Consider the following 27949-nt stretch of genomic DNA (forward strand, 5'->3'; position numbering starts at 1 on the left):
TATTCTGCTCTGGTCAGACCTCACCTGGAGTACTGTGTCCAGTTCTGGGCACCACAGTTCAAGAAAGACACTGACAAACTGGAACGTGTCCAGAGGAGGGCAACCAAAATGGTCAAAGGCCTGGAAACGATGCTTTATGAGGAACGGCTAAGGGAGCTGGGCATGTTTAGCCTGGAGAAGAGGAGGTTAAGGGGTGATATGATAGCCATGTTCAAATATATAAAAGGATGTCACATAGAGGAGGGAGAAAGGTTGTTTTCTGCTGCTCCAGAGAAGCGGACATGGAGCAATGGTTCCAAACTACAAGAAAGAAGATTCCACCTAAACATTAGGAAGAACTTCCTGATAGTAAGAGCTGTTCGACAGTGGAATTTGCTGCCAAGGAGTGTGGTGGAGTCTCCTTCTTTGGAGGTCTTTAAGCAGAGGCTTGCCAACCATATGTCAGGAGTGCTCTGATGGTGTTTCCTGCTTGGCAGGGGGTTGGACTCAATGGCCCTTGTGGTCTCTTTCAACTCTATGATTCTTTGATTCTATGATTCCAGGTGGAGCCTACCTGTTTATAACTAACTCCCTAAACCTTGGGCTTAGCCCAAGGTTTAGGGAGTTAGTTGGCTGGTTAGTTGGGAAAAGGCAGTTGGGAAAGCAGTTAGCAGGCAGATGGAAATAGAGAGACAGTGCAGTTGGTTCTTGTGTGAGGGGAGGTAGAAGAATCAGAGACAGAATAAAATAAGACTAAGAGGGTAAAGGGTAACAGCATTTCGAATGCATTTAAAGTTTATTTGTGTTTGCAGTAACCAACAATCTTCATTGTTAACTTAAGAACCTGACTGAGACTAAGTGATTTACTGGGGAGACCTGGTTGGTGGCAGCAGATTAGTGGTGTACAGGTCAATAGTCTGTGAAATGACCGGGGGCTCCATATGAACGCCACAGTAAAGGACCCCTGGATGGTTAAGTCCAGTCAAAGATGACTATGGGGTTGCGGCGCTCATCTTGCTTTCAGGCCGAGGGAGCTGGCGTTTGTCCACAGACAGCTTTCTGGGTCATGTGGCCAGCATGACTAAGCCGCTTCTGGCGCAACGGAACCCTGTGACAGAAACTAGAGCACACGGAAACGCTGTTTACCTTTCCGCTGCAGCGGTACCTATTTATCTACTTGCACTGGTGTGCTTTCGAACTGCTAGGTTGGCAGGAGCTGGGATGGAGCTGGGACAGATTCAAACCACTGACCTTCTGACTGGCAAGCCCAAGAGGCTCAGTGGTTTAGACCACAGTGCCACCCACGTCCTTGTGCTAAGAAGCAAGGCTTAGACATAGTCCAGGGGTGGAGGACTTCAGGCCAAATGGCCTCTACCTTTACCTTTTTACCTATCAGGCTCTCCCTAGGACAGACTTCTCACTGGTGCTACACCATCAAGTGCATTTGCTTCTCTAGAATGTGTCCTTGAATGGTGATAAATGCGGAATAACCAGCTTCATATAACTAGAATATGCTTAAGTCTACTTAATGCATTAAGGAGTTAAGCTGTCTTGCCAGGCTTAGCTATGTCCACTTCCCTTATCTTGAGAGGAAATGGACAGTCAAGCCTATTGTTCCCCCCAGTCTACCTGTGTAGCTCAGCATGTGAAGAGGTCTGAGCTGGTTGCTCCACACGGCTCTCAGAAGCCACTCTTGAATTCCTATACCAATAATTTAGGAAATTTTGCCACTTTGTAACTAAGCTAAGTTACCTGTGCAGGTGTATGGGAAAGCACACAAATCAGACTTTTGAAGAGTTTGTATGGAAACTAATTTGTAACTTACCAAACGTGTTATTTTCCTATGCTGAGGGAAGTGGGAAATTTTGTAAGGAACTTGGAATGGCATTGATAACAACAACAACAACAACAACAACAATAACAATAAATTATTTATATCCCGCCCTCCCCAGCCGAAGCCGGGCTCAGAGCAGCTAACAACAGTAAAAGTAGTACAGCATTCTAAAATCAATTCATTCTAAAATCAATTCAGAATCAAATTAATGGCAACCATTGGGCTAGAGTTCTATGAGGATTACCAAAGGAGGGGGTCAGACTGTGCCTTGGCCAAAGGCCTGGTGGAACAGCTCTGTCTTGCAGGCCCTGCGGAAATATGTCAAGTCCCGCAGGGCCCTAGTCTCTTGTGACAGAGCGTTCCACCAGATTGGGGCCACAGCCGAAAAAGCCATGGCTCTGGTTGAGGCCAGCCTAACCTCCCTGTGGCCCGGGACCTCCAAGATGTTTTTGCTTGAAGACCGTAAGGTCCTCCGTGGGACATACCAGGAGAGGCAGTCCCATAGGTACGAGGGTCCTAGGCTGTATAGGGCTTTAAAGGTTAAAACTAGCACCTTAAACCTGATCCTGTACTCCACCAGGAGCCAGTGCAGTAGGTATAGCACCGGGTGAATGTGATCCCGCGGCGAGGACCCCGTAAGGAATCTTGTCGCGGCATTCTGCACCCGCTGCATAATTTAAAGGTATAACAGCCGATATTCTGGGTAGAGATCTGCTTTGTAAGTACTCTGCTATCTCCTCCTCCTTTTCATTACCCTTTTCGTATATTTTTTTGAAATATTTAACAAACCTCTTGGTGATTTCTTTTGTTTTATCTATGATCTTCCCTTCATCCATTATTCTATTAGTAGATCTTTCTGCCTTTTCTTCAGTTGCCATGCCAGTAATTTCCCAGTTTTATTTGCTGACTCAAAATACCTCTGTTTCATCCACCTTAAGTTATTTTCTATCTCCTGATTAACTAATGCTGACAAATGATTTTGTAATAGCTTACAATTTTTCCTTGCTTTCTCATTTTTAGGATGTTTGGCTAGTACTTTTTCATTTTCTTCAATTTCCTTTTTAATTTTATCCATCTTCGTTTAGCTTCCCTATTCTTTTTTTGAATTGCATGTTGTTGAATATAAAAGCCTCTTATAAATGCTTTATTCACATCCCATATTACCCTAATATCTGTATCCTGCACCTTGTTATTTTGGAAGAATTCCATGAGTAATTCTTGTGCTTTGGCTAAAAAAAATTTGTTTAGGATTTTTTCATTCATTCTCCATCTTTTCTTTACCCTTCTATTTCTTAGTTCTACTGTAACCAAGTTGTGATCAGTTATCGATCTAGGTAGAATATCTGATTTTTTTTATCTTCGGTAGTAGATTCTTAGTTATCTATATTCCATCAATTCTGCCCTCTGCCTTTTTTGCTTGGGAATGATGGGTAAATTTTTTCTCTATAGGGTGCTTGTAACGCTGCACATCCTTCAGATTCAAACTCTCCACCATACTAAAAAAAGTAGGGGAGAGTCTTCCTCTCGGTCTACCTCCTGAGTCTGTATGATCAAATTCCAAAGAGGTAACTCCATTTAAGTCTCCTAGCAATATAATCTTCTCATTTATAAATTCTAACAACTTATCTTCCACTACCTTGAAGAACTCTGTCTTATTCCCATTTGGAGCATGAATTCCTGTTATCACAAATTTTTCGTTACCTTTCCCCACTTGTATACCCAGAATTCTACCTTCATTGCCCTTAAAAAATTGTTTTGTTTCAAATTTTGGGTTAACACATATTACAATGCCTCTCTTAACACATATTACAATGCCTCTCTTTTTCTTTAAATCTGGAGATATAAATTCTAGACCTAAAGATATAAATTCTAGGCATCTAGGAATTCTCATTTGCTTTTCTTTCTTCCCTAGGTGGAGGATGGAGAGATGCAGACATGCACATAGAGAAACCTCTTGACTGAATGTAAAGACTCTCCTCCCTGAAAGAGAGGGGAGTGGTTGTGGGCGGGAGCCCGAGCACCGCCCCTAGCAGGGGGCGTTAGCCCCCTGCCTCCACCTCACCTGGCTGGCTGGCGCCCACGCCCCCCGGTAAGCATCCAACCAGGTGCCACAGAGGGGGCGTGTTCAGCAGCCTTTTGCTGCAGTGCCAGCCTCTCCCCGGCCTCATTCTTCGCCATCGTCTCATCGTGAGTCACCCACCCTCCACTCCCTTTGAGTTAGGGCTTAGGTCATTGGCCTTGCTATGGACCTTAGGTTGGTCGCCCTGGTTGCCCAGGGGGCCTGGTAGGAGTTTTTCCATTTGGCATTAGGCTTTTTGGTTTTTTCGCCTACCTCGTAGCAATCGTCACAACTTTTGTGGTATTGGTGGGTAGGTTAGGCATTGGAATAATGTGTTGTGGTGTGTCGAAGTGCTAGGTGTGGCCATCGCCTATGCCTTCAATTTCTAGGGGTATTCCATTAAAGGAATCTGGCAGTCGTGTATTCCGTCCGAAGCCTGCTTGGCGGGAGGCCATGGCACGACCCTCGGTGACATCAGGGGTGAGCCTATAGTTGGATTAGCATCAACAGGTGATGAACCCCTGGTGAATAAACCCACTTGTTTCGCGATCCAATGCCTAAGCCAATACCTTTGCATTGCTGTAATCAATAAAGTTGTGGCCTTTTCTAGCCCATTAACCTTATATCACGTGTCCCTGTGTCTTCATTTCACTTTGCGGGGGTCGGGTCCTCGAACCACAACCTACTGTAGAAAGATCAGAGGCATGTTTGTTACTCCACCCACTTTTGTCCATGTGATCCCTGTAGGTTGCCCATAAGGAAATGTGACCCATGAGCTGAGAAAGGTCTTCCCCTACCTGCCATAGCCCATGGGCTCTCCCCTGCTTCCTCCCTCTCAATGTTTATTCCCATCTTCCCCTTTCCTGTTTCTCACTTTGTCACCTTCTCTACAGAGTCTTTGCACATCTCTCTCTCTCCCCCTTAGTTCATTATTCCAGATACCCCTGCTCTCTTTAACCCTTTCATTTTCTGCTCCCATACCATTATCATTTAGTTAGTTGCTCTGTCAAGGAAGAGGAGGAGTGGGAATCTGCCTTTCCTGAGGCTTTGTTATAAGTGGAGGAGATTCAGACTGGTGCAATATGGTATTCATGGTATTCCTTATTTATAGTATTTTTAGATCACCCAATAACTGAGGCTCTGCACATAGAATTGTAGAGTTGGAAGGAACCATGAGGCCCATCTAGTCCAGGAATATAGTCAGGTATCTGCCTCTGAGCAAGCAGTGGTGGGTGCCTCAATAAATGGCCACAGTATGAGCTTGGACTACTCAGAAATGAGTGGCTTGAGATCCCTTTGGTCAGGGAAGTTCATGCTTATTTATTTAAAATCCAGCTCTTTATCAACCTGTAGTACCATTGCACAAAGGTCGGGCGGAAGCTACAAATCCCTTGCATCACATTTTGTACCCGACTCCCTTTGGCAACCCATATTTGCTCTGCTTAATGGTTAATAATGAAAACTGTGTACAAGCCTGGTATATAAATCACAGGTTTAAGAGGATCGTAGTGCAGAAGGGTGCTGCGATATTCTTTTGGTGAACTGTAAGTAAGCTATACATTCTTTTTCACTCCTCTCTCTAGCTTGTTTTGGCATAGCTTATGATATCCAGTGTTTATTTCCTTTCCTTTTCTAGGTTAACATCCATGCAGAACTAAATCAATCTCTGTTTAATGTTCAGACAGATTGGGATTTATAGGCTAGATCAATGGCTATATTCTAAGTGGGGCTTAATCTCAGATGCAGCAACTTGTTATGGTAGCATCAAATCTCACCCACTCCCATTACATGACTGGTTCATTGAACCGAAAGCTCAGAAGTTCCACTACAGGTGGTACAGAGCAGCCCAGTAGAGTCACTTCTGCACCATTAAGCACATGGACATGGCAGATGCCAGAATCTTCCTCTGCTATGTAAAAGGAAAGGGTACCACTGCACACTTCTTAAACAAGTGCCTGCATGTTTGGGCCAGCATCTAAGAATATGAATCATTTCTTTGTTTCTGTGTGTGGCTGGGTGCATAAATGACTGGAACTACTGGCACAGTTCTATTCCCATTCAAGTTGATGGCAGAATTTCATTAATTTTATGACAAAGCAGGGATAAACCAAAGTTGCCTAAAGGGGGTCAGTTAGGATTCTCAGGTAAGCTTCAGAATGAAAATGAAATAGTCTTTGCTATTCAAAAGTTGATTTCAAAATGATATGTGAAAATAACTATATACATAGATACAGGCATATATAGGTATAGATACATAGTTGTAAAAATTAATATTACTATGTTAAATTCCGAAAAGTGTGAAAACTTGAGAGTATCACAAAGAAATATTCCATGGTTAAAATGTGCCAGTTTTATTTTTAAATAATAAACTTATTTAAAAAACAAACCATTGAAACACTGAAAAACACAAATGTGGAAACCATTTTCTATCAAAACTCTATTCTGTATGTAATTTAGTGAAACTAACAACATTCTTTCTTACGCCACTCACAGGAAAGGTGAATTATTTCTGTTGTATAAATGTATAGGTCTAGGGCAGAATTCGCCTTTGTTGCAGAGTACACATGCATTTTTGGATTGATCCTTTAACATATTGTGTGGGAATTATCAGCAGAAGAATTGCAAATCCCAAATGAAGCTGGTCATCACCCTCTCCTTGTTACTGATTAGTCTTGAAGTCCAGTGCCATCAACTCCCAGGACACAACGATGACCAGGCTAGCCAAGGAGACAAGACATTACTGGAACATCCACATCTTTCTTCAGAAGAACAGAGACAGGATTCCTCCAGCTATCTTAAGATAGGTCCCAGTAACTCTGACTTTGCATTCACATTCTACAGGAACATAGCTTCAGGCGTGGGTTCAAGGAACATTTTCTTCTCCCCAATCAGCATCTCTGCAGCTTTTGCACTGCTGACCCTGGGTGCCAAGTCGGAAACCCAAAGTCAGATTCACAAAGGACTCGCATTTAACCTGTCAGTGACTGAGGAGAATGAGATACACAAAGGATTCCGCCACCTCATCCATGCCCTTCACCGCCCGGATAACAAAGCACAGGTGAAGATGGGAAATGCCTTGTTCATTGAGCAGTCGTTGAAGTTTCTGCCTAAGTTTTTGGAGGATGTCAAAACCTTCTATGAAGCAGAAGGCTTCCTCACCAACTTCACCATTCCCAGAGCGGCCAAAAGGCAGATAAATGATTATGTGCAGAACAAAACTCAGGGGAAAATAGCCCATGCGCTCGAGGACCTCGATCCAAGCACTATACTGGTTCTTGTGAACTACATCTTCTTCAAAGGTAAGTTGGAAGAGTAATTAACTGAAGGGACTGGCAACACAAATTTCCTTTAAGAGGAGTGCTCTAGTTCAGGGCTCCCGTCAGCCCCGAATTAGGAGCCTTGGAACTCACTCCCACTAGAGGCAGTAATGACCACCATCTTGGATGGCTTTAAAAGATGGTGGGACAAATTCATGGAGGAGAAGGCTTTCAATGGCTCCTATCTATTGGCTATGAATCCCAGTTGCTGGAAACCTCAAGAGTGGAGATTGCTTATGAACTCATGCCCTGCTTGCAGGTTTCCCCACAAGCATCTGGGTGGCCACTGTGAGAACAGAATGCTGCAGTAGATGGGCCATTGGCCTCATCCAGTAGACTCCTATGTTCTTACGCTTGCAGTGCTGTTCAGGGAATTTCAGTACTGGGGAAGGGAAAAGAGACACATTTTCTCTCTGCCCCCCTCCTACACTTCCCCTGCTGTGCTGGGTAGCATTAGAAGTTTGCCAGTCCCAAACCTAAGTGCTTTATAGTTATATGGCAGAAATGGGCATTCCATGCTGGAAATTGAGAAAAGAGAAAAGATGTGCCTCTTTTCTTATTTGAGAGACGAAATGGTTCCATTTTCCTTTCTTCCTCCTGAAACTTCCCTATAATAACTCAAGGGGTGAGTGGGAGCTATTATAATTAGCATTAGCATTCATTGTGTTAATAATGTTATTATTACCATTCTGAAGAAATTTTAAAATATCCCTGTTCACCCAGACATTTGATTGCTAACAGATACTGCTCCTGGCAACCTTGAAATTATGAGCTGTAAGGATAGGCCACTGTAAATGTTTTTAGATGTTCTAAATGTGTTCTTAATTATCTTGATGTGCTTATTCATTATTATTTTTTGAATTGTATTGTCATCCTGCTTTGCTCTTTGCCATCCTGGGCTTCTTTGGCAGGACAGGCAGCACAGAAAATTAATATCTTCATAAATTAGGGCATGCAAATTCCAGCCCTAATCCCAGTTCCCCACCCAAGATGCTTAGTTATAAGCATACCTACCCAAATACTGCATACCTGCTGTTCTCATTCCTGAGCACTATGCGTATAAAGTACGATCATACCACTTTAAACAGTCCTGGCTTCCCCCAAAGCTTCCTGAGAACTGTAGTTTAAGGGTGCTATTCCTCTCACAGAGCTACAATTCCCAGAGTGCTTTTACAGTCAATCTCTTTTCCCAGGGAACTCTGTGAGGGGAATAGGGGCCTCTTAAACTCCAACTCCCAGGATGTCTTGGAGGAAGCTAGAACTGTTTAAAGTGGCATGATATTGCTTTAAATTTACAGTGTGGATGGGGCCCTAGGCACATTGCAGTCATGAGGGGAAACTTGAGTAGAAAAGTGCTGAATGGCTGCATCTTGAGACTTACTTTTGTCATCCAGTGGACTCTCTCACTGTGATTAAACTGATCTTCCAAGATCCTTAATCATGCAAGGAGCCTTTCTGCTCCACAAGTTACACTAGAAGACAAGGAAACAGAAAGCACCCACATGACAGTAGGGACAGGGCTAAAGCTCTGGCCCTACAGCTCTTTTCTACTTTTTTTGCCCTTCCACCATTATAATATCTGAAGAGGGCTAGAATCTGCCTGGCTCCTGCTTTCATTAGACTGTTTCTCTCTCCCTTTCTCTGTGGGCTGGAGTACCATTGATCTTCTGAAAGAAACCTTCTGTCACAAGTTCTTCTCAGGCAATTTATGTAGCTTTAATTTTTTAAAAAAGACAATGTTTTATTTTTATTTTTTTTAAAAAAATAACTGCATTTCTGTATACCTAGGAGGTCCTCCCCAAATATTTAAAAACCACCTTTCCTGTTGCTTCCATTTTGTGATCATTTTTTTTTCCAAGCTGATAGGCATTCAACCAGCTGACATCACTGTTAAAGGGAATAAGTGGGACCTGAAACGCAATGTTGCAGATATATATCCCTGTTAGGTGGGCATACAAACATGTAACGATGGCAACTTTTTAAGGCTCTGATAAATACTCATTCTTCTAAAACTCTCAAGAGCTGTTGTGCCCACATCTTTCTTGTGTGTTTCCCATAAGCACTGTGAGAACAGGATGATGGACTAGATAGAAAAGCCAGTTGGATCAGACCAATGGCCTGTCCTCTTATGCCTTTTTGAAAAAAAATGTTGTTCCTGAAACAACAGAGAAGGGTAGTGGAGATCTCAAATTTTTGTGTTTGTAGTTGGGTTTTAGAGCAGAGTATAGCGCCAATGAAATTGCAGCCTGCCATGATATGTCAAATTTTAATTTGTTAAGAAGAGCAAACTTCCAGTAAACATGAGCAGTTGAAAAGAAAAAAAACAAAACATGCTAAAAGGTTCAACATAATGATTAGCTCAAAGTGAGAGAGGAGGACAAGAGACTCTTTTGGTAGAAGCTTCATCCCTTTGCATGGCAAGGCCCCATGACCACCCTGTTCCCTAAGGTGCAAATAACTAGACAACACACAGCTTACTGGGTTTGGGGGATCAAGTAAGGCCACAACTTTATTGGTTACAGATACGAAAGGTTTGGCCATAGGCATTGAGGTAAGCAATGGAGCATGACACTCCCGCCCATCCGCCAAGAGGGTGAAGCCAGTGGTCTGCATTGGAAAAGTGGGATGGCCCTAGCTCCCATCTGGGCATCGTACAGGAGCTGCTTTTTAACAGGATCTCCTTACTCATGGAGGGGGAGACAGAGGCTATAACCTCCCCTCCAACAAAGTTGTGACAATTGCTATGAGGCAGCCCAAAACCCAAATGATGGAGCCAGTTTGCCAGGTGGAAATAAATTCCTGACCGGGCCCTGAATCTAGCGACCGACATTGTCCATAGCAAGGTCACACCACTGGTAAAAAAACACCAACCCTAATCTGAGGGAGGGTGGGCGGGAGAACCGGCACAGAGAGAGAGGCCAAAAGACCCTGCTGGCTTGATAGTTATCCTTCTCCTGGGCATAGTACCAAGTGCTACTACTGGTCATTGGCACCGTGACCAGGTGATGCCCCATGCATCACTGCCACCATTGGCCAATTTGGTGGCAGGAGTACAATCTGGCTGGCAATAGGCCAGTTCATAGGGGAGACACAGTGCCCGCCCACCCCAGGAGGGCCACCTGCCCCAGGAGGGCAAACGAACTTACTCTGTGAGTATTCTACTGTGTCCCATTGACATTTTCACTATTTTGTGTACTGTTTTGCAAGCAGCCACTACAGTTACATATTTTTCACTCTATAAGATGCACCAGACCACAAGACGCACCTAAGTTTTGGAGGAGGAAAACAAGAAAAAAAATATTCTGAATCTCAGAAGCCAGAACAGCAAGAGGGATTGCTGCTCAGTGAAAGCAGCAATCCCTCTTGCTGTTCTGGCTTCTGGGATAGCTGTGCAGCCTGCATTCGCTCCATAAGACGCACACACATTTCCCCTTACTTTTAGGAGGGAAAAAGTGAGTCTTATAGAGCAAAAAATACGGTATTTTGTCTAGGTTTTAGGATATATATTTTTAATCACTCACTTCTATGCCTCTTGCATTTCCTGTACTTACATAATGAAATACTTACCTGTTGCACACAAAGTTGCCTTTGGAGGGAATTAAAAATCATGCAACTCTTTTGCCTAATCTTTTTCTTCCAAGCTTACTGGCAACACCCTTTTGACACTCACATGATCCGGGGGAAAGACTTCTTTGTGGATGCAAACACTACGGTGAAAGCCAGCCTGATGTATCGAAAAGGCTACTACAAATACCTCCATGATGAAGACTTGTCTTGCTGGGTGGTGGAGATTCCATACAAAGGAGATGCCACGTCTTTCTTCATTCTGCCTGACGAAGGAAAACTGGAGCATGTGGAAGGTGCATTGGTAAAAGAAAGTCTGTCTAAATGGATAGCATCTTTTAAAACAGAGTAAGTCTTTTCTCTGCACCGTTTCTTCAAATGCTGCTAATTCGAAGAGTTGAAGCTTTTTGTTTTAAAAGGATACCAGATATATATCTATATATACCAGTTTCAGGGGGCCACTGGTAAAGACACCCCATAGACCTAACCTCGGCTACTGCTGTCAGCCCCCTAACCTCAGGTTTATCTAGATGTGGGTTCAGGCTGGCCGATATCTGGTTTTCAACATTGTGACATATCACCAGCTAAACATTGTGATGTACCGATAGATCACAATGTCTGAAATAAGGATGGAACTATGCAGAGGCAAACAGTAGGGCTCATGTCAGGATGCTGCCAGTGGCTCCTGGCTGTTTGCCCAGGAAAGTATAAAGACAAGAAAAGGTTTCTTGCCATCCTTTTTCATTTCAATACTTACAGTGAGAGGCTATAGAACCCAGCCTCTTGGATAAGGGCATTGTTCCGAGTGAATCTCCACCCCACCCCCCGGCTCTCCCACTTCCTCCTTCATCACTTCTATGGGTGCTGCTACATGCCCTCTGCCTTTGAGCTCTTTGTTCTCCTACTTTTATGGCCAGGTTCTGGGAGATGGAGGGTCTGGGATGCTTTCTGATGGCACTGTGTCAACCAGCTGACTTTCCGCTTCTGCCTCCTCCTTCTCCTCTCCCATTATTTCCCAACTTTCTCCCTCATCTGCCTCTGAGCTGTGACCCCCAGCAAACCCCTGTTGTAAATCTATACTGTCTTCCTCTTCCTCTTCCCTAGAAGGGTCAGGATGGGGACGCAGTCTCCATCATTCCTTCTCTACCCAGTCCCTGACACTGATGGTTCCAATCTGCCTGATGAGCTACCTGTTTTCGAGCCATAGGCTCCCAAGGTGTGAGGCAATGGGAGCTTCCCTGGGAGTGAGTCCTCTGAATCTGAGGAGCCCATTAAAAAAGCAGTGAGAAATCTCCATCCCATGGGCCTAATGGAGCCCAGTAGGGGTCCTAATTTGTCCTATTAGTTCATCTCTCCCTAAACCACATTCACCTGCCCACACAAGGCATTATATATGATGTTAGTTGTGGGGCAGGTTATGACACAGCACCTTGGCATAATAACTGGTTTGCAGGTGCTGCCAATCAGCTGATCACCAGCACTTGCAAACCCCTGAGAATTTGCCGCCGTGATTTGATTTCAGCGGACATTATGGCAATATCAGTCCCACACACCTGTCAAAATGGCACATGGCAGTTGCTGGAGGTCAGGATCTGGCCTGCAAGGTAGATCCAGTTCCTAACTCCCTCTACTAAAGCAATGTATTCTGGCCTGGGAGGACTTGGAGTGGAGAAACAGTGACCCTTTAAGAGGCTTCAAGAGACCCTTCCTATGCACTGGGGCCCTTTTCCAAGCTTGAATGTGCATCAAGGCCAGGGAATGTCACTGTGTGGGTCATGACTCAACAGCTGAACACCAATGAAATAACATATGGATTCTTTTTCTTTTTCTTCATCAGCAATGTACGTCTTTTCATCCCCAAATTTTCCATTTCTGCATCCTATGATGTCAAAGACTTATTACAGAAGTTGGGTGTGCAAGACGTCTTTAATGACGCTGCTGATCTGTCTGGCATTACCGGAGAACGTGACCTGATGGTTTCCAAAGTAAGTGCTTTCTCTCTTTGATCAAGTGCTTCTTTAAACCTTCATGCTCTGTCATTTGGTCCTCGATTAAAAGAGGACAACATTACCTCCAATAATTTCTCAGAAGCACGTGAAGAACATCTGAGAAGGAACTCTTTTTGTTGATATTTTTCTCATTTGCAGGAAGCCATGAAAACGTTGCAAAATGTGAATCACAGATCCATACCATACACTTAAAGTGAATTCAGTGCACATTTATCTTTTAAATAATATTTATTACTTTCCCAATTTAAACACTACAAAAAAGAACAATACAATACAACACAAAAACACCACACAACACCAACACATTTAAACTAACAAAACCAAACCAAAAAGAAAACCATTTTAAAACACATCAAATAATTTCAATATCTTATCTTTCATTCACTTATTTCCGCGACCTCCTCACACCTCCCTTTTTGTATTCCATTTCTGTTAACTGTTTCAGCAATTCCTTTCCATCTTTCTATGTTTTCTATCCTATAATTATCTTAACACATTCTAACCTTATTTTTCCCTTTAATACTCTATTAATCTATTTATACTTAATGCCTTATAACATTTCTACTAAAGCCATATAACTTCATTCCAACATTTTCCTAGCATTCATTAATTTTACAGTATTTCCGTAAATAATCTTTAAACTTTTTCCAGTCTTCTTCCACCGACTCTTCTCCCTGGTCTCGGATTCTGCCAGTCATTTCCGCCAGTTCCATGTAGTCCATCAACTTCATCTGCCATTCTTCCCGGGTGGGTAAATCTTGTGTCTTCCCAAACTTCGCGATAAGTATTCTTGCTGCTGTTGTTGCATACATAAAAAATGCTCTATCCTTCTTTAGCACCAATTGGCCGACCATGCCCAGGAGAAAAGCCTCTGGTTTCTTCAGGAAGGTATATTTAAATACCTTTTTCATTTCATTATAAATCATCTCCCAGAATGTCTTAATCCTTGGGCATGTCCACCAAAGGTGAAAGAATGTACCTTCAATCTCATTACATTTCCAACATTTATTATCGGGCAGATGGTAAATTTTTGCAAGCTTGACTGGTGTCATGGACCACCTATAAATCATTTTCATTAAGTTTTCTCTTAGGGCATTACATGCCGTAAATTTCATACCTGTGGTCCATAACTGTTCCCAGTCAGCCATCATTATATTATGTCCAACATCTTGTGCCCATTTAATCATAACTGATTTCACCATTTCATCCTGAGTGTTCCATTTCAACCGCAAGTTATACATTCTTGACAAATTCTTGATATTTGAGTCTAACAATTCTGTTTCCAATTTTGATTTTTCCACCTGGAAGCCAACTTTTTTGTCCAGATTGAATGCCTCCATTATTTGGTAATAATGGAGCCAGTCTCGCACTTTATTTTTCAATTTCTCAAAACTCTGCAATTTTATTCTGTCTCCATTTTGTTCCAAAATTTCCCAATATTTCAGCCATTTGGCCTCCATATTGAGTTTTTTCTGTGCCTTTGCTTCCATTGGTGACAACCATCTTGGGCTTTTCCTTTCTAACAAATCCTTATATCTTATCCAAACATTAAACAATGCTTTCCTAACAATATGATTTTTAAAAGCTTTATGTGCTTTGACCTTATCATACCACAAATATGCATGCCAACCAAATACATTATTAAAACCTTCTAAATCCAACACGTCAGTGTTTTCAAGAAGCAGCCATTCTTTCAGCCAGCAAAAAGCAGCTGATTCATAATAAAGTTTAAAGTCTGGCAGGGCAAATCCACCTCTTTCTTTAGTATCAGTTAATATCTTTAATTTTATTTGAGACTTCTTGCCCTGCCAAACAAATCTGGAAATATCTTTCTGCCACTTCTTGAAGCAATCCATCTTATCCAAAATTTGAAATGTTTGAAACAAAAACAACATCCTTGGCAACACATTCATTTTTATCACAGCAATTCGGCCTAACAATGATAACTTCAAATTTGTCCATATTTCTAAATCCTTTTTCACTTCAGTCCAACATTTTTCATAATTATCCTTAAATAAATTCACATTTTTAGCAGTCATGTTAACCCCTAAATATTTCACTTTCTTAACCAGTGTTAGTCCTGTCACCTCCTGAAACTTCTCACTCTCATTCACAGTTAAGTTTTTCTCTAGAACCTTAGTTTTCAACTTGTTCAACTTAAAACCTGTAACCTGTCCGAATTCTTGAATCAGTTCCAATACCCTTTTAGTACTAGATTCTGGCTCCTGTAAAGTCAGTACTAAGTCATCAGCAAATGCTTTCAGTTTGTACTGTTTAGCTCCCACTTGTATACCTTTAAACTCTTGGTCCTTTCTAATCATATTTAACAATACCTCAAGGACCGATATGAAGAGCAATGGAGAAATTGGGCAACCTTGTCGTGTCCCTTTCTCAATCTTAAACTCTTCTGTCACTACATTGTTCACAATTAATTTTGCCTTTTGTTCTGAGTAAATTGCACCTGTACCATTTTCAAAACCTTGACCTACCCCCATCCCCTGGAGATTCTTCTTCATAAAACTCCAAGAGATGTTGTCAAAGGCTTTCTCTGCGTCCACAAATTTCAAAACTGCCTTAGTACTGATATTCACTTGTAATTTTTCTAGGATATTAATTATATTCCTCGTGTTGTCAGACAAGTGTCTGCCCGGGAGAAAGCCCACTTGGTCTTTATGAATTTCTTCTACTAAACCTTTTTTAATCTTTTAGCCAAAATATCTGCAAAAATTTTGTAATCCACATTAAGCAGCGATATGGGGCGGTAATTCTTAAACTGTGTCTTTTCAGTCTCTGTTTTCAGTATAAGTGTAATATAAGCTTCCTTCCACGACTCTGGTGCCTTTCTCCCTTCTAATATTTCATTGCAGACTTCCTACAATGGTTGTATTAACAATTCTTTCAGAGATCTGTAATATCTTGAAGTCAAGATATTATAATTCAACATTAGCTGTTTTTCCTGAGAGATTTTGTGTAGTCCATTTATTTTCAAAAATCGATCAATGTCCATTTCTTTCTGCTTCTCCTGTGTATAAAGTTGTTTGAAATATCTCTGAAAACACTTCCTGATCTCCACTGGGTTCTGTATATTCTTGCCTTCCACTTCCAAATTCGTAATAGTATTAAGTTTTTGTCTTTTTTTCATTTGTCAGGCCAACAATTTTCCACACTTATTTGCCGATTCAAATGTCTTTTGCCTCATCTGTTTAATCTTCCATTCTATTTCCTGATTCATCAACTTCATATATTGTACTTGGTATAACTTTATCTCTTTCAGGATCTCCTGAGACTTTGGTTTTGCTCTCAGTTTCTTCTCTCCTTCCTTTATTTTTTCCAAGATTTTATCCTTTTTTTCATTCTGAGTTCTTTTCTTAATTGCTTTCTGTTGTATTAGGAATCCTCTCATAACTGCTTTGCTTGCGTCCCAAATTACTCTTTTTTCCATTGTAGTATTCATATTTATCTCGAAGTAGTCTCTTAGAGTTTTTTGGGTGGGAGTTTCCCCAAGGCCTATCTTTCAGTTTCAAAGGAAGAAAAATAAAAATAAGATCAGTAGAAGATAAAGTAAAGTTTTTGTATAAATACGAAGAAGATCTCCAGAAGGGACTTGGAAAAGAGCCAAGAGCATCGGATAGAAGATCACCAAACAGGGGAATATTGGATATATCAGCATTATCCTTTGGACTGGATCTTCCAGTGAACGTGTTACCACCACCACCAACAGAAGAAGAGCAAGCATTGGGTGCAGTTGGATGAATACAAATATGGACAAGGCACTGAGACAGGTGGTCACCAAAGATGGTAGACTACCAAAAACCTTTTTTGACATGACTGAAAATATGGACTTAGTTGACATTTGGAGAGTGAAGAACCCTCTGGGAAGAGAGGGAACTTTCTTCTCTGAGGCTAAAATGACATGGACAAGAATTGACCAAATTTGGGTAACCAGGGGATTGGCTCCAAAGACCAGCAAAGTGGAGATCTGCCCCAAAACTTGCTCTGATCATAATGCTGTGAAGATGGAAATGAAATTGATGCCAACAGGTTCCTTTAGATGGAGGGTGAACAATACTTTGTTTAGGAATGAAGAGGTGATCAGGCACATTTAAAGCACATGCTTCCCTCAAAGAATCCTGGAAGCTGGAATTTCGCCTCCACAGACTTACAATTCCCAGAAACCTTTACAAACTACAGTTCCCAGAATGCCCTGGGGAAAGTCATGTGCTTTAAATTTGCATTGAATGTGCCTTAAATCTAGACTCAGCCACACTTCCTTTTGTGCTGCATTTCTAGGCATAGGTCTTGGCTTTCCAGGTCTGAGCAGAGATGTATTATTATTATTATTATTATTATTATTATTATTATTCCCTGTGCTTTCTCCAGGAGAACCCTTGTTTTACTGCTGAATTTGAGCAAATGACAATCAGGTTTTCAAGCATTGTCATTTGCTCTGATTCAGCAGTAAAAGGTGGGTTTTCCTGGGGGAAATGCTGGGACCAAAAAAAAACCACCCACAAAAACAAATCTGGGAAACCCAAACCTGTGCGTAGAAAGCATGGAGTGACGGGAAATGTGGGTGAGCCTTCAGTGACGTTGGTTTGTCTTTAGACTGACACCTGAAGAATGTATTCTTCCAGGAGTCTCATGGTTAACTGTCGATTGGATGGTACATCAAGGTTATCTGGGCACTGAACAAAAGATAACACTGAAACAATTCAAACTGCAATTCAAATAAAACCAGTGAATACAGCAAAAAAATGCATAGGCAAAAGTGCTACACTCCCCCTTGAAGGATCAGGTCCACCACTGGGGGTACAAATTGATCCACACAGTCCCTGAAAGTTCATTGGCCTCAGTGGTTAGGAGTGCCTGTTTCCTGCTATATACTCCCTTTTGGACAGAGATGAATCAGCCATGGTACTCCCTGCTCTGGTAACTTCCAGAATGCATTATTGCAATCTCTGCTTTGTGAGGCAGCCCCTGAAAATGACTTGGAAACTTCAGCTGATCCAACATGCAGAGGCCAGATTATGAGCTGGGGTTCCAACTCGAACCTACATAAACCCACATTTTAAACCACCTACCTGGTTGCCAGATTGCTTCCAGACCAAATTCAAGGTGCTTGCATTAATGTTCAAAGCCCTAAATGACTTAAATCCCAAAGGTCTGAAATACCTTCTCCTTCTCTACAGCCCCCCCTTGGGTGCTAAGACTAGCAAGGGAGATCCTCCTGGTAGTAGTAGTAGTAGTAGTAGTAATAATAATAATAATAATAATAATAATAATAATAATAATAATTTATTTATATCCCGCCCTCCCCAGCTGAAGCCAGGCTCAGAGCGGCTAACAACAGTAAAATAATACAACATTCTAAAATCATTTCATTATAAAATCAGTTCAAATCAAATGCCCTCAGAATTCAGGGAATGAGGGCCTGGGAGACAGCATTCTCTGCAGCAGCCCCTAAGTTGTGGAATTCCCTCTCCACAAAGGTGTGACTTTGTTTTGTATTCCCCATCATGTGCTGAAGACACACTTCTTTACCCTGACTTTTGACAGTGCAGTATATTTTGGGACGTACCATATTCTTGTGGACTGTGGAGACATTTAGAAGACCCCATTTCTCCTCAAAGAGCTACAACAGCCAGAGCAGTTTAACATTCAATCCCCCTTCCCGGGGAACTCTGTGAATTGTAGCTCTGTGAACAGAAAAGGGGTCTCCTAAGAACTCTTAGCACCCTGGACAAGCTACCCCCAGGATTCCTTGGGGGAAGCCATGATTGCTTAAAGTGGTACAGCACCACTTTCAATGTACAGTGCAGAAGGGACCTAGGTTGCAGTATGTGCTTGTTTGTAGTGTTGGCATAGTGCCCAGGACATTTTCTCCTGTTTGTGAATGTGTTCACGCTGCCCTCGCCCGCCCCTCCAGGTTGGTAACCCCTGCTTTAGCTAAAAGAGCAAACAGCCTCTTGGATTTGAAGGTCATTGTGGACAAGCTATCACAGAGAAAGAATTATAGTAGATAGAACAGCTGCTTCAGGGAGGTCTAATGGAAAGATCCTCAGTATGAGAACAATGATCATCACAAGGGTGTCCATATTCATCTGTGAACTACTGGAGAATGTGACTTGCAGACAATGATATGTTGTTCTTTCCTCACAGGCCATTCACAAGACTGTGCTGGATGTTAACGAGAGTGGCACTGAGGCAGCGGCAGTCACCACGATAGAGTTTATGTTCCGTTCCGCTCCATTTCAACCTGTACTTACTATCAGCTTCAACAGACCCTTCCTGATTATTATTTTAGATAAGGCAACATGGAGCATCCTCTTCCTGGGGAAGATCATCAACCCTACCGTGCAATGACTATTAGAAGACCCAGAGTATTACAAGTACAGCCTTTTTAGGAGATTAAAAAACTGGATTTCCCGCTTTGCATTTTCTTAGCCCAGTCCTGGTGGTGCCCATAACCAGTTGTCTCTGGGATGAATAAGAAGACGACTGACTTCAAAGCCATTTTATAATAAAAATGATTTTAAAACATTGTGATATTGTGGGTTAACTTCATGCTCCACCCTTTTGAATCTGCAATATGTTTCTGTCCTTGAAAGGGGCCCACAAATCCCTAGGTGACCTCCTAAATCCCATTTTAGAAAATCAAGTCCCTAAATGAAGGCTGAGCAGATGGTAGATCACAATCAGCCAGTAGATTTGCAGGAGAGTTTCTGCCTCCCAGTTCTTTGAACGGCAACAACAAAATGAGTTTGCCCAGGTAAAGTAGGCTGCTGAAATGAGGGGAAAAGCTAACCAGAAGTGGACTTGTGTATGAAACGATAATAACCTCAGTTCAGTTCTGGTTCTGAAAATAAATTCAAACCAACTCAGAAGGTGCTCAGAGGCATACTGTGTCCTTTAATTCTAACTGTATCTCTTTTACATATGGTATTTTACATCTGATTGGTAGATATTGGGGTTCTGCAGGGGGAAACAAACTAAAACTGAGAAGCCTTCCATGCCCCTATCATAAGGAAGAATTTCTCTGTGGAGATAAATGGCTGGCACTAGGCCAGGAGAATCAGGCATGATTCTTAGTGACTCTCATTTTTCTTCCATTGGACAAAGTATGCAGAATACAATCAGGACATGTTAGTTAGTAAATGTGTGATAAGAAGGCAACAACCACAAAATGTGGAAAGTAGAATAGCACCCCAAAAGAAGCCATCATCTTCTGTGCCCTGCCTGGGGGCTCATGGGCAGATGGCTCCCAACACTCTTCCTCATCCAGCCAGTCCCTGACATCAGGAGACCCCATTCCGCTCACAGAGTTACAATTCCCAAAATGCCCTGGGGAGACGGATTGATTGTTAAACTACTCCGAAGCCTTTCTTTCCCTCTGATAACATTTCTGAGGTTTTTCTGAGAAGACGACTTTGCAGAACTTTCCCCTAATATTATCTACCACTATGTTGGGGAACCAGCTTCTGTGGGCCTTGACATACCTGTTTGGCCCAGGTGCTGATGCTAGGCCTGTTCACTACTGTACTCGGGTGGGGGGGGTCATTTGGGACCTCAGGCCCAAGGTCCAGCTCTAGTTGCACTGCTGGGGTGTGCAAGCCACCAAGAGAACTGAGCAGTCCCAGCAACCACAATTTACTCGTTAATGTTGCGTCTAAAAGAGAAAGCCTAAAGCAGAAAAGTCAAATTTGGAAAGCAATACAGCATAGAAACAAGATGCAGCTCTGGAAAACTATTGGGTGGATAACAGTCAAATATTTTGCTGCCGATTTCACTCTCACAAGTCCGCTCACCTTCTCTGGTGGGTGCCATTGAGGGCTGGCATCCCCAGAAGCATAGGAAGGGGGTACAGTGGGGGCAGGCCGCCCTGGGTGTCATCGCTGAGGGAGGTGACATTTGGCGTGCTGCCCGCCCGCGACTCCCAAGCCTACCTGCAGCTGTTGGGGGAAAGGAGAGCTGCACCACTTTGTTGGCAGCCTTCCCCCTTTCTCCCTTCGTTTTGACAACTCAGGGGAGACTTGGGAGTCGCGGGTGGGTGGCACACCCAGGGGTGACATTTGGTGCACTGCCCACCCGTGACTCCCAAGCCTACCCCGAGCTGACAATGTGGGGGGGGGGGAGTGACAAAAAAAAAAAGCAGTACCGGGTACCACCTGACCTTGCTATGCCTCTGGGCTGAACTTGCTGCCTGGGTAATTGGTCCTGCCAACTCGCCTAATCAGCGAATCATGAGTGGGCATAGACCAGCGGGGGTGGGCCTAGCCTGCCTCTTTGGTATATTACAAAGGCACATGGTGTGCTCTGCAGACACTTTCTGTTGGCATTCCCACCCTCTATATATTGCTGTTGCGTGTTGTTCTGCCTGACCTTGGTATGGCATAACTGGTCGCCGTATTCAGGGCCAAGTTACAGACCTCTTACATCTGTTGTGGCCTGCTTTCACCCAAATATTTTGCTGGTGATTTTGCTCTCACAAGAAGTAGTGACAACCACTAACTTGATGGCTTTGAAAGAGGAATACACAAATTTGTGGAAGATGAAGATAGCAGCCATGATGTCTAGGTTCTACCATCAGAGTTGGAGGCCGCATGATTCTGAATGCCAGTTGCTTTGAATCACAATGGGGGCGAGTGCTGTTATGTCCTGCTTGGAGCTCCCACAAGCATCTGGTTGGCCACTGCTAGTAGATTGGCCATTGAACTGATTCAACAGACTTTCTTATGTTAGTATTTTATTTGAAAAATTATCTACAAAGAGACAACCTTTTAAACAGGGTACAGGAGCCTTTTTCACCTTCCAGTAGTGGGTAAGAGCAGAGGCAAAAGTGAATAAAAGTAATTACCTTTATATACTGGCTAGGTTCTACACCCCGCTCTGACCTCCATCTAGAAAAACAGGATGAATTATCAGAGTTCATTGACACATTCTAGCTAAGCAAAAACACTCAAGGGGAAGAAAACAGCCAGTGAGAGGCGCATACACTGGGGAGAAAAGTATGGAGAGAGTTTGGGGGCCCAGGTAGAAGGGCCTGAGGTTCCCGACACCCTCACCTGAGACCTAAAGAGATGAGGAAATGTGACTATTTCCATCTGTGAAAATCTGGGAGAATATGAGAGAAGACATGGGGCCACAAAATGACTTGAAGCTATAATGTTTGGGGCCATTCATATGACCCCTTACCTTGGCTGCTGATACCATTGTGCAAAGTCTAGAGACCACTTGAAAACCCATTGCTTCACATTCTGCTCTCTGTCCCTTTGATAATCCATGTTTGTTCTGCTTAATGGTTAATGCTGAAGACTAAGTATTATATAAGTCTGATGCATAACTAAGCAAGGAATCACATAGCCCCTAGAGTCAGTTGGAGATTCTGTAAGTATGATATATATTTTTCTTTTTCTCTTTATGTTTTATTGAATTCTATGCATGGGAACAGGACAGTACAAGAGTCTTCATCCATTTTCTCTCTTCCCCCACCTTCCTATCCCTTCTCACTGACTTTGGTTTATCACAAAATCAGGGATGCAAAACATGACCGTCAGAATCACCAATTATCTCAAGCACACACATAACAAAAATATTAACCAACAACATTTTTTGTTGATTGGACTGGATACTTTTTTATTCTGCAGAGATCAGCATTTGGGATGCAATATCTCAGAATGCATGTTTTCATGGGAATTTGTCCCACCCTGAGTTGGGCACATTTAACCCCAAACTGGAAGCTCAAAAGTTCTGCAAAATGTGGCCCATTGCCAACACTGGACATTAATGAATATGTATCTAAAGCACAAACTCCCTTAAGGAGTCTCAAAGTGGCTAACAATCTCCATTCCCTTCCTCCCCCACAACAAACACTCTGTGAGGTGAGTGAGGTTGAGAGACTTCAGAGAAGTGTGACTAGCCCAAGGTTGCCCAGCAGCTGCATGTGGAGGAGTGGGGAAGCAAACCCGGTTCACCAGATTGCAAGTCCACCGCTCTTAACCACTACACCACACTGGCGGTTTCCTGGTTGGCGAGGGGAGTCAAACCCTTCACCCAATTCTCTAAAATAAAATGAAATAGTTTTTGCCTTCAGGAAGATGATCTTCCTGAAGCGGACACGGAGCAATGGTTCCAAACTACAAGAAAGAAGATTCCACCTAAACATTAGGAAGAACTTCCTGACAGTAAGAGCTGTTCGACAGTGGAATTTGTTGCCAAGGAGTGTGGTGGAGTCTCCTTCTTTGGAGGTCTTTAAGCAGAGGCTTGACAACCATATGTCAGGAGTGCTCTGATGGTGTTTTCTGCTTGGCAGGGGGTTGGACTCGATAGCACTTGTGGTCTCTTCCAGCTCTATGATTCTATGATTCTATGATGCAAACATATATTTTGAATGAATATTTTATTAAATGCTTTATGATCAGTCTAGAATGCAAGTAAGGAAGCTTGCAAACTGAAACACAAAAACAAAGACATTTGATATATGGAATAATTTAATAGTAGCTTCTTTTAAAAAATGGAAACAATATTTTATCAAAATGTCATTGTTCTATACAAAACCTATACAAACCTGTGCAGCTAACTTTTGAAATGTCTTGTTATGCTATTCACAAGCTCCATGGATGAATCATGTTGTGTGATTTACAAGCCTAATCCACCGTTTTGACAGTCCCAGTCATTTCCAGTGGAATCAATTCTTTAACAAAACCCTGTGCTTTAAACAGAGTTGAACAGGATAATTTGATTAAAAATAAATGCCTTACTGTCTGCAGGCTATTTTCTTTTTGGAAAAATAGTTACTGATCCCATTGAAGGTCTTAATCTACCTCTCCTTACTATTGAGTGATCTCCAAGTTCACTGTCACCACGTCCCAGGACATCATAAGGACTCTGAGGGTCATGGAGATATGCTATTGCAATAACTTGTGAAATAGCTCTCTCCCTAAACAACAGGAAAATGATAGGGCAAACAATGCGTAACTCCAGCAAATCATTGGGGTGGAAATAATGGTGGCTTTATGAAACGTTAAGGCAAGGAAGATATAGCACCAATGAAGCTTCCCTCCATCCGGAAAACAGATTATTTCCTTTCCAAAGGGCACAGACCAGAAATAGTATGTCAAAATGGGAGGGGGCATTTCAGCTAGCTCTTCATGGTAGCTGGACTGGATTTCTGAAGCAAATGACTGCCAAAACTCATATAATTGAAATTGAAATCGAAATACTTTATTGTCACTTGTACAACTTGTATACAGTGAGATTAAACAAGCACCCCCCACTCAGCTCTCTTAGTCTTAATTCCCCTTGTTTACTGATGCATACCCACCAAACCCAAAAGTCAGTCGCCCTGTTGTTATCTTTTCATTCAGCAGCCTAACAGCCCACAGATAGAAGCTGTTCTTTACCCTGTTGGTGTGACTAATCATGCTTCTGTATCTTCTGCCTGAGGGCAGGAGATCAAGAAAGTGCCAGCCAGGGTGTGAATCATCCCTGAGAATTTTCCTCACTCTCCTGAGGCAACGTTCTTCCGCTATTTCATCCAGTGGATTCACGGGACAGCCCATAATACCTTGTGCTGTATTCACCACCCTCTGTAGGCACTTCCTATCAGATTATGTCAAACCAGCGTACAACACCAAAGCAATATTTTGTGGCCTAAACTTTCATCTGTACTAATATTACGTCTTAAGAGTACGGTAAGCTAAAAGTCTCCAGGCACTGCAGTTGCCCACTAGGGAATCTCACTTGGTGAGGTTGATGTTGCCAGCCTTCATGTCACATTTGCCTAAGACATCAGTATGGGGAAACCTTCCTGATGCTATTGGATCCCAGCATCCCTCAGCTCCAGACAGCACAGTTCATGGTCAGGGATGGTGGGAGTTGTACTCCCACAACATCTAGAGCATGGGTAGGCAAACTAAGGCCCAAGGGCCAGATCCGGCCCAATCTCCTTATAAATCCGGCCCATGGACGGTCCGAGAATCAGCGTGTTTTTATATGAGTAGAAAGTGTCCTTTTATTTAAAATACATCCCTTGGTTATTTGTGGGGCATAGGAATTGGTTCATTTTTTATTTCCCCCCCCCCCAAAAAAAATATAGTCCAGCATCCCACAAGGTCTGAGGGACAGTGGACCGGCCCCCTGCTGAAAAAGTTTGCTGACCCCTGATCTTGAGGAACAGGTTCACTGTCCCTTGCTCAAAGCTTTTAAATCTGCCATTACCTCATGGCCTCAATGGGCAAAATGAAGGGACACACTAGCAGGCGAAAAACAAATTGCATCACATTTTGGTTCTCTGCCTTCCTTGGAAAATCCTTGTTTGTTCTGATTAATGGTTAATTATGAAAATGGGAATTTGGGGCATATCAATGATTAAGAAATAGTGGCAGAGGCCTGCTTAATATTTATAAGAGCAGGTTAAAATATCAGAAAACAAAAGCAGGAAACTAAATTTGTAAATTAGGATAGTGGGAAAAGCTAAAGAGGATAATTTGACGGGCTTTTGGGGTGATTCACTTGCAACTTTGGCAGGTGCTAGTTTTTATGATATCTAAGTAAGGAATGCACATAAATCCAGCATATGTTAAAAGAAAGGACTTGAATAGAGAGGTGCTAATGACTTTCTTGAATAATTCAAAAGATTTCGTATTAAGAACAGCTAGAGATAAACCAGAATTTGCAAAACTGGGAGTGAAAATCAAATACTTTTTTTCATAGATCTCTCATCAGTGTCCCTGCAAAAAATAATCATGAATTATGTTTTCTGACTGGGAGACTAAAGAAATGATATAAGTGGGGTATATCTTTTAGTATATTTTTTGATATGGGCATAGGTGCTATACAATTAAAATTAAAGAGGAAACATTGCCTTACATAAATATGTTGGATGAAGGGGAAATTGAAGCTACTGCTTCATTGAATAATTCCAAGTTAGCCTAATAAAGGGGGGAATCATTCGTTGAGTGACAGAATGGGGGAATAATGTTTTAAGGATGAATGGAAATTGCTTGTAGAATTTATAAAATATACATATAATGTAAATATGGACAAATATAATAGTTTTTCTATGTAGTAAAATGTAAAGTGTATGTGTATCTTTAATACAGTTTCTTTATTTGAAAAAACAACAACCTTGAGTTTTGGATTTCCAAAGGTGCTTGTTTATGCAGCTCTTTGCCAAACAGCTCTGGTCCAAACTGGAAGGACCATCAGCATTTAGCAGTTGGTTGAGCTTCTAATGTTGCCAGAGTGTTATGTCTTGTGTGAGAGAAGTGCTAAACCTGACAAATGTCATCTATGTGATTTATTTTATCTTTGGCAGAAGAATTACAAGTTCCAGGAAAGTCTATCATTTACTTCTTCTTAGTGATTGCTCTTCAAGTTTATTGTCATCACGACCCAGGGCAGCCCAAAGACCATGCTGAGCATGGGAATAAAAATCAATCTAAAAAGCAACGCCTAGCTTTGACACTATTCAAAGCAAAAAGTGACTGGCATAAGATTGTGCATTTTGATTCTACAAGGAATCAATGGTGCATGTTGATTCTACAAGGAAATTGCTTCTGAGGCAGCTGCCCAAAATATTTTCTCCACTAAGCATTTCCACACCCTTTGTAACGCTCAGCCTTGGGGCTAAATCTCAGACCCCTAGACTGATTTACATGGGACTTGCATTTAACCTGTCACAGATCATGGAGGCTAAGAGCCACAGAGGATTCGGGGGGCCACCAGGTGGCGCATTGGAAGATGGCCGACAATAACATCTCTCCAACCCACACGAGGTAATTAAGAGGCTGCTATGGGAAGTATGCAGTCTTCCCGCCCCCCCCCCAAGGATATGGGGGGGACTGCCTTGCCAGCGGTGGCCATAATGCACCCCCGGATTCGAGAGAAGGGGGTGCCACCCGGTCACTTGGCACCAGCCCTCGGTGAAGTTGGCTCTTCCCAGACGCTGTCTCCAATCTGCGTGTGCTGGTTCACTTTAGCTTGAAAATACAATTGGAAATATATAATTGGAAGATGCTAAAGCACATACGTCAAGCAAAGGTCGAGAGATAAGACTGCTGATTAATGGGTCTCTGGAATCGGAGCGGCGGGCGAGGACAAATAAAGCAAGCGATGAAGCGCCATTAAGAGATTGGTATGTCTGGAGCGAAGAAGGGGGGTGGAGGAAAAAACTTTTCTTTTCTTTGCCTTATGTGAGTATTAATAACCCTCCACCCCAAAGAAAGAAGAATCGCCGTATTTTATTACACAAGCAGGAATTTAAAAACTGTGTGGGATGAATTAATGATGAATGAAGAGAGGATTGGTAAATATCGGAGAATGGAAAAATTCTATGACGCAGTTTTAAAATGGCGTCTCGCAAGACAGGCTCGTTTAAGAAAGACGGGGGGAGGAGAACCAGGACCATTGGAATGTGAATGATGATTGGAATTTGATCTTAATCCTGGCAGAGTCCTCCATGAGATATTTTACAAGCCTGGGAAAACTAAAGGGCAGACCGAAGATAAACTTTTGAAGGAGGAGGGGAATGGCGGCTGTCCCTATGAGATATGACTTGTGGAGTGTGTAAAACCCACACAGACAATGTTTGCTTTCAACCTGCCTGTGAAGATTATCAGAGATCACAAAGAAAGGAATATATGACAACAAGAAGAAGATGAAGAAAGTAATAAAGAGACTATCTGGATAGAACTGGATAGAACTGTTTAATTAAAGCAGTAATAGAAGTGATGTTTGGATTCTCGTTCGGAGCTTGATGTATGGGTACCCCCAACAAAACTGAAAAATTTGGCTGTATAATTTGGAATTAATGTGATTTGAAATAATGTGATATGATTGGCCTGTTAATAAAAATTATTATTATTTTTTTAAAAAAAAAAAAAGAGCCACAGAGGATTCCGCCAGCTCTTCTTTAAGCTTCACCATCCAGGCAACAAAGCCTGGGTGAACATAGGGAATGCCTTGTTCATAACGTGTTCAAGGAAAATCCTCCCTCAGTTTTTGGAAAATGTCAGAACCATGTATAAAGCTGAAGGCTTTTTGAATAACTTTTCCAATTTCACAGAGGCAGCAAAACAGATTAATGATTATATAGGGAGATAAAGTCGTGAGGAAATAGCCCATGCCATTGATTGCTTCAATCAAAAGGATGCACTGGTGCTTGTGAACTATATTATCTTTAGTCAGT

General features: G+C 42.3%; 1 protein-coding gene across 3 annotated transcripts; it reads left to right on the plus strand.

Annotated features, from left to right (window-relative positions):
- The first annotated feature begins 5319 nt into the window (after window positions 1-5319).
- LOC307200566 (alpha-1-antitrypsin-like) lies at window positions 5320-19305 on the plus strand. 3 transcript variants are annotated; one of them, XM_079949103.1, is made up of 5 exons: window positions 5320-5416; window positions 6484-7171; window positions 10831-11101; window positions 12591-12738; window positions 18922-19305. In XM_079949103.1, the coding sequence occupies exons 2-5, from the start codon at window positions 6505-6507 to the stop codon at window positions 19123-19125; spliced, it is 1290 nt and encodes a 429-aa protein (XP_079805229.1). In that variant the 5' UTR covers window positions 5320-5416; window positions 6484-6504; the 3' UTR covers window positions 19126-19305. The 3 variants fall into 3 exon arrangements, with proteins under 3 accessions (XP_079805229.1, XP_079805228.1, XP_079805227.1); XM_079949102.1 differs by having other exon boundaries at window positions 5367-5416; window positions 6401-7171; XM_079949101.1 differs by having other exon boundaries at window positions 5398-5416; window positions 6366-7171.
- Window positions 19306-27949: the final 8644 nt, after the last annotated feature.

The sequence above is a fragment of the Podarcis cretensis genome, assembly GCF_951804945.1.
Source record: "Podarcis cretensis genome assembly, chromosome: 1".
Taxonomy (NCBI): Eukaryota; Metazoa; Chordata; class Lepidosauria; order Squamata; family Lacertidae; genus Podarcis; species Podarcis cretensis.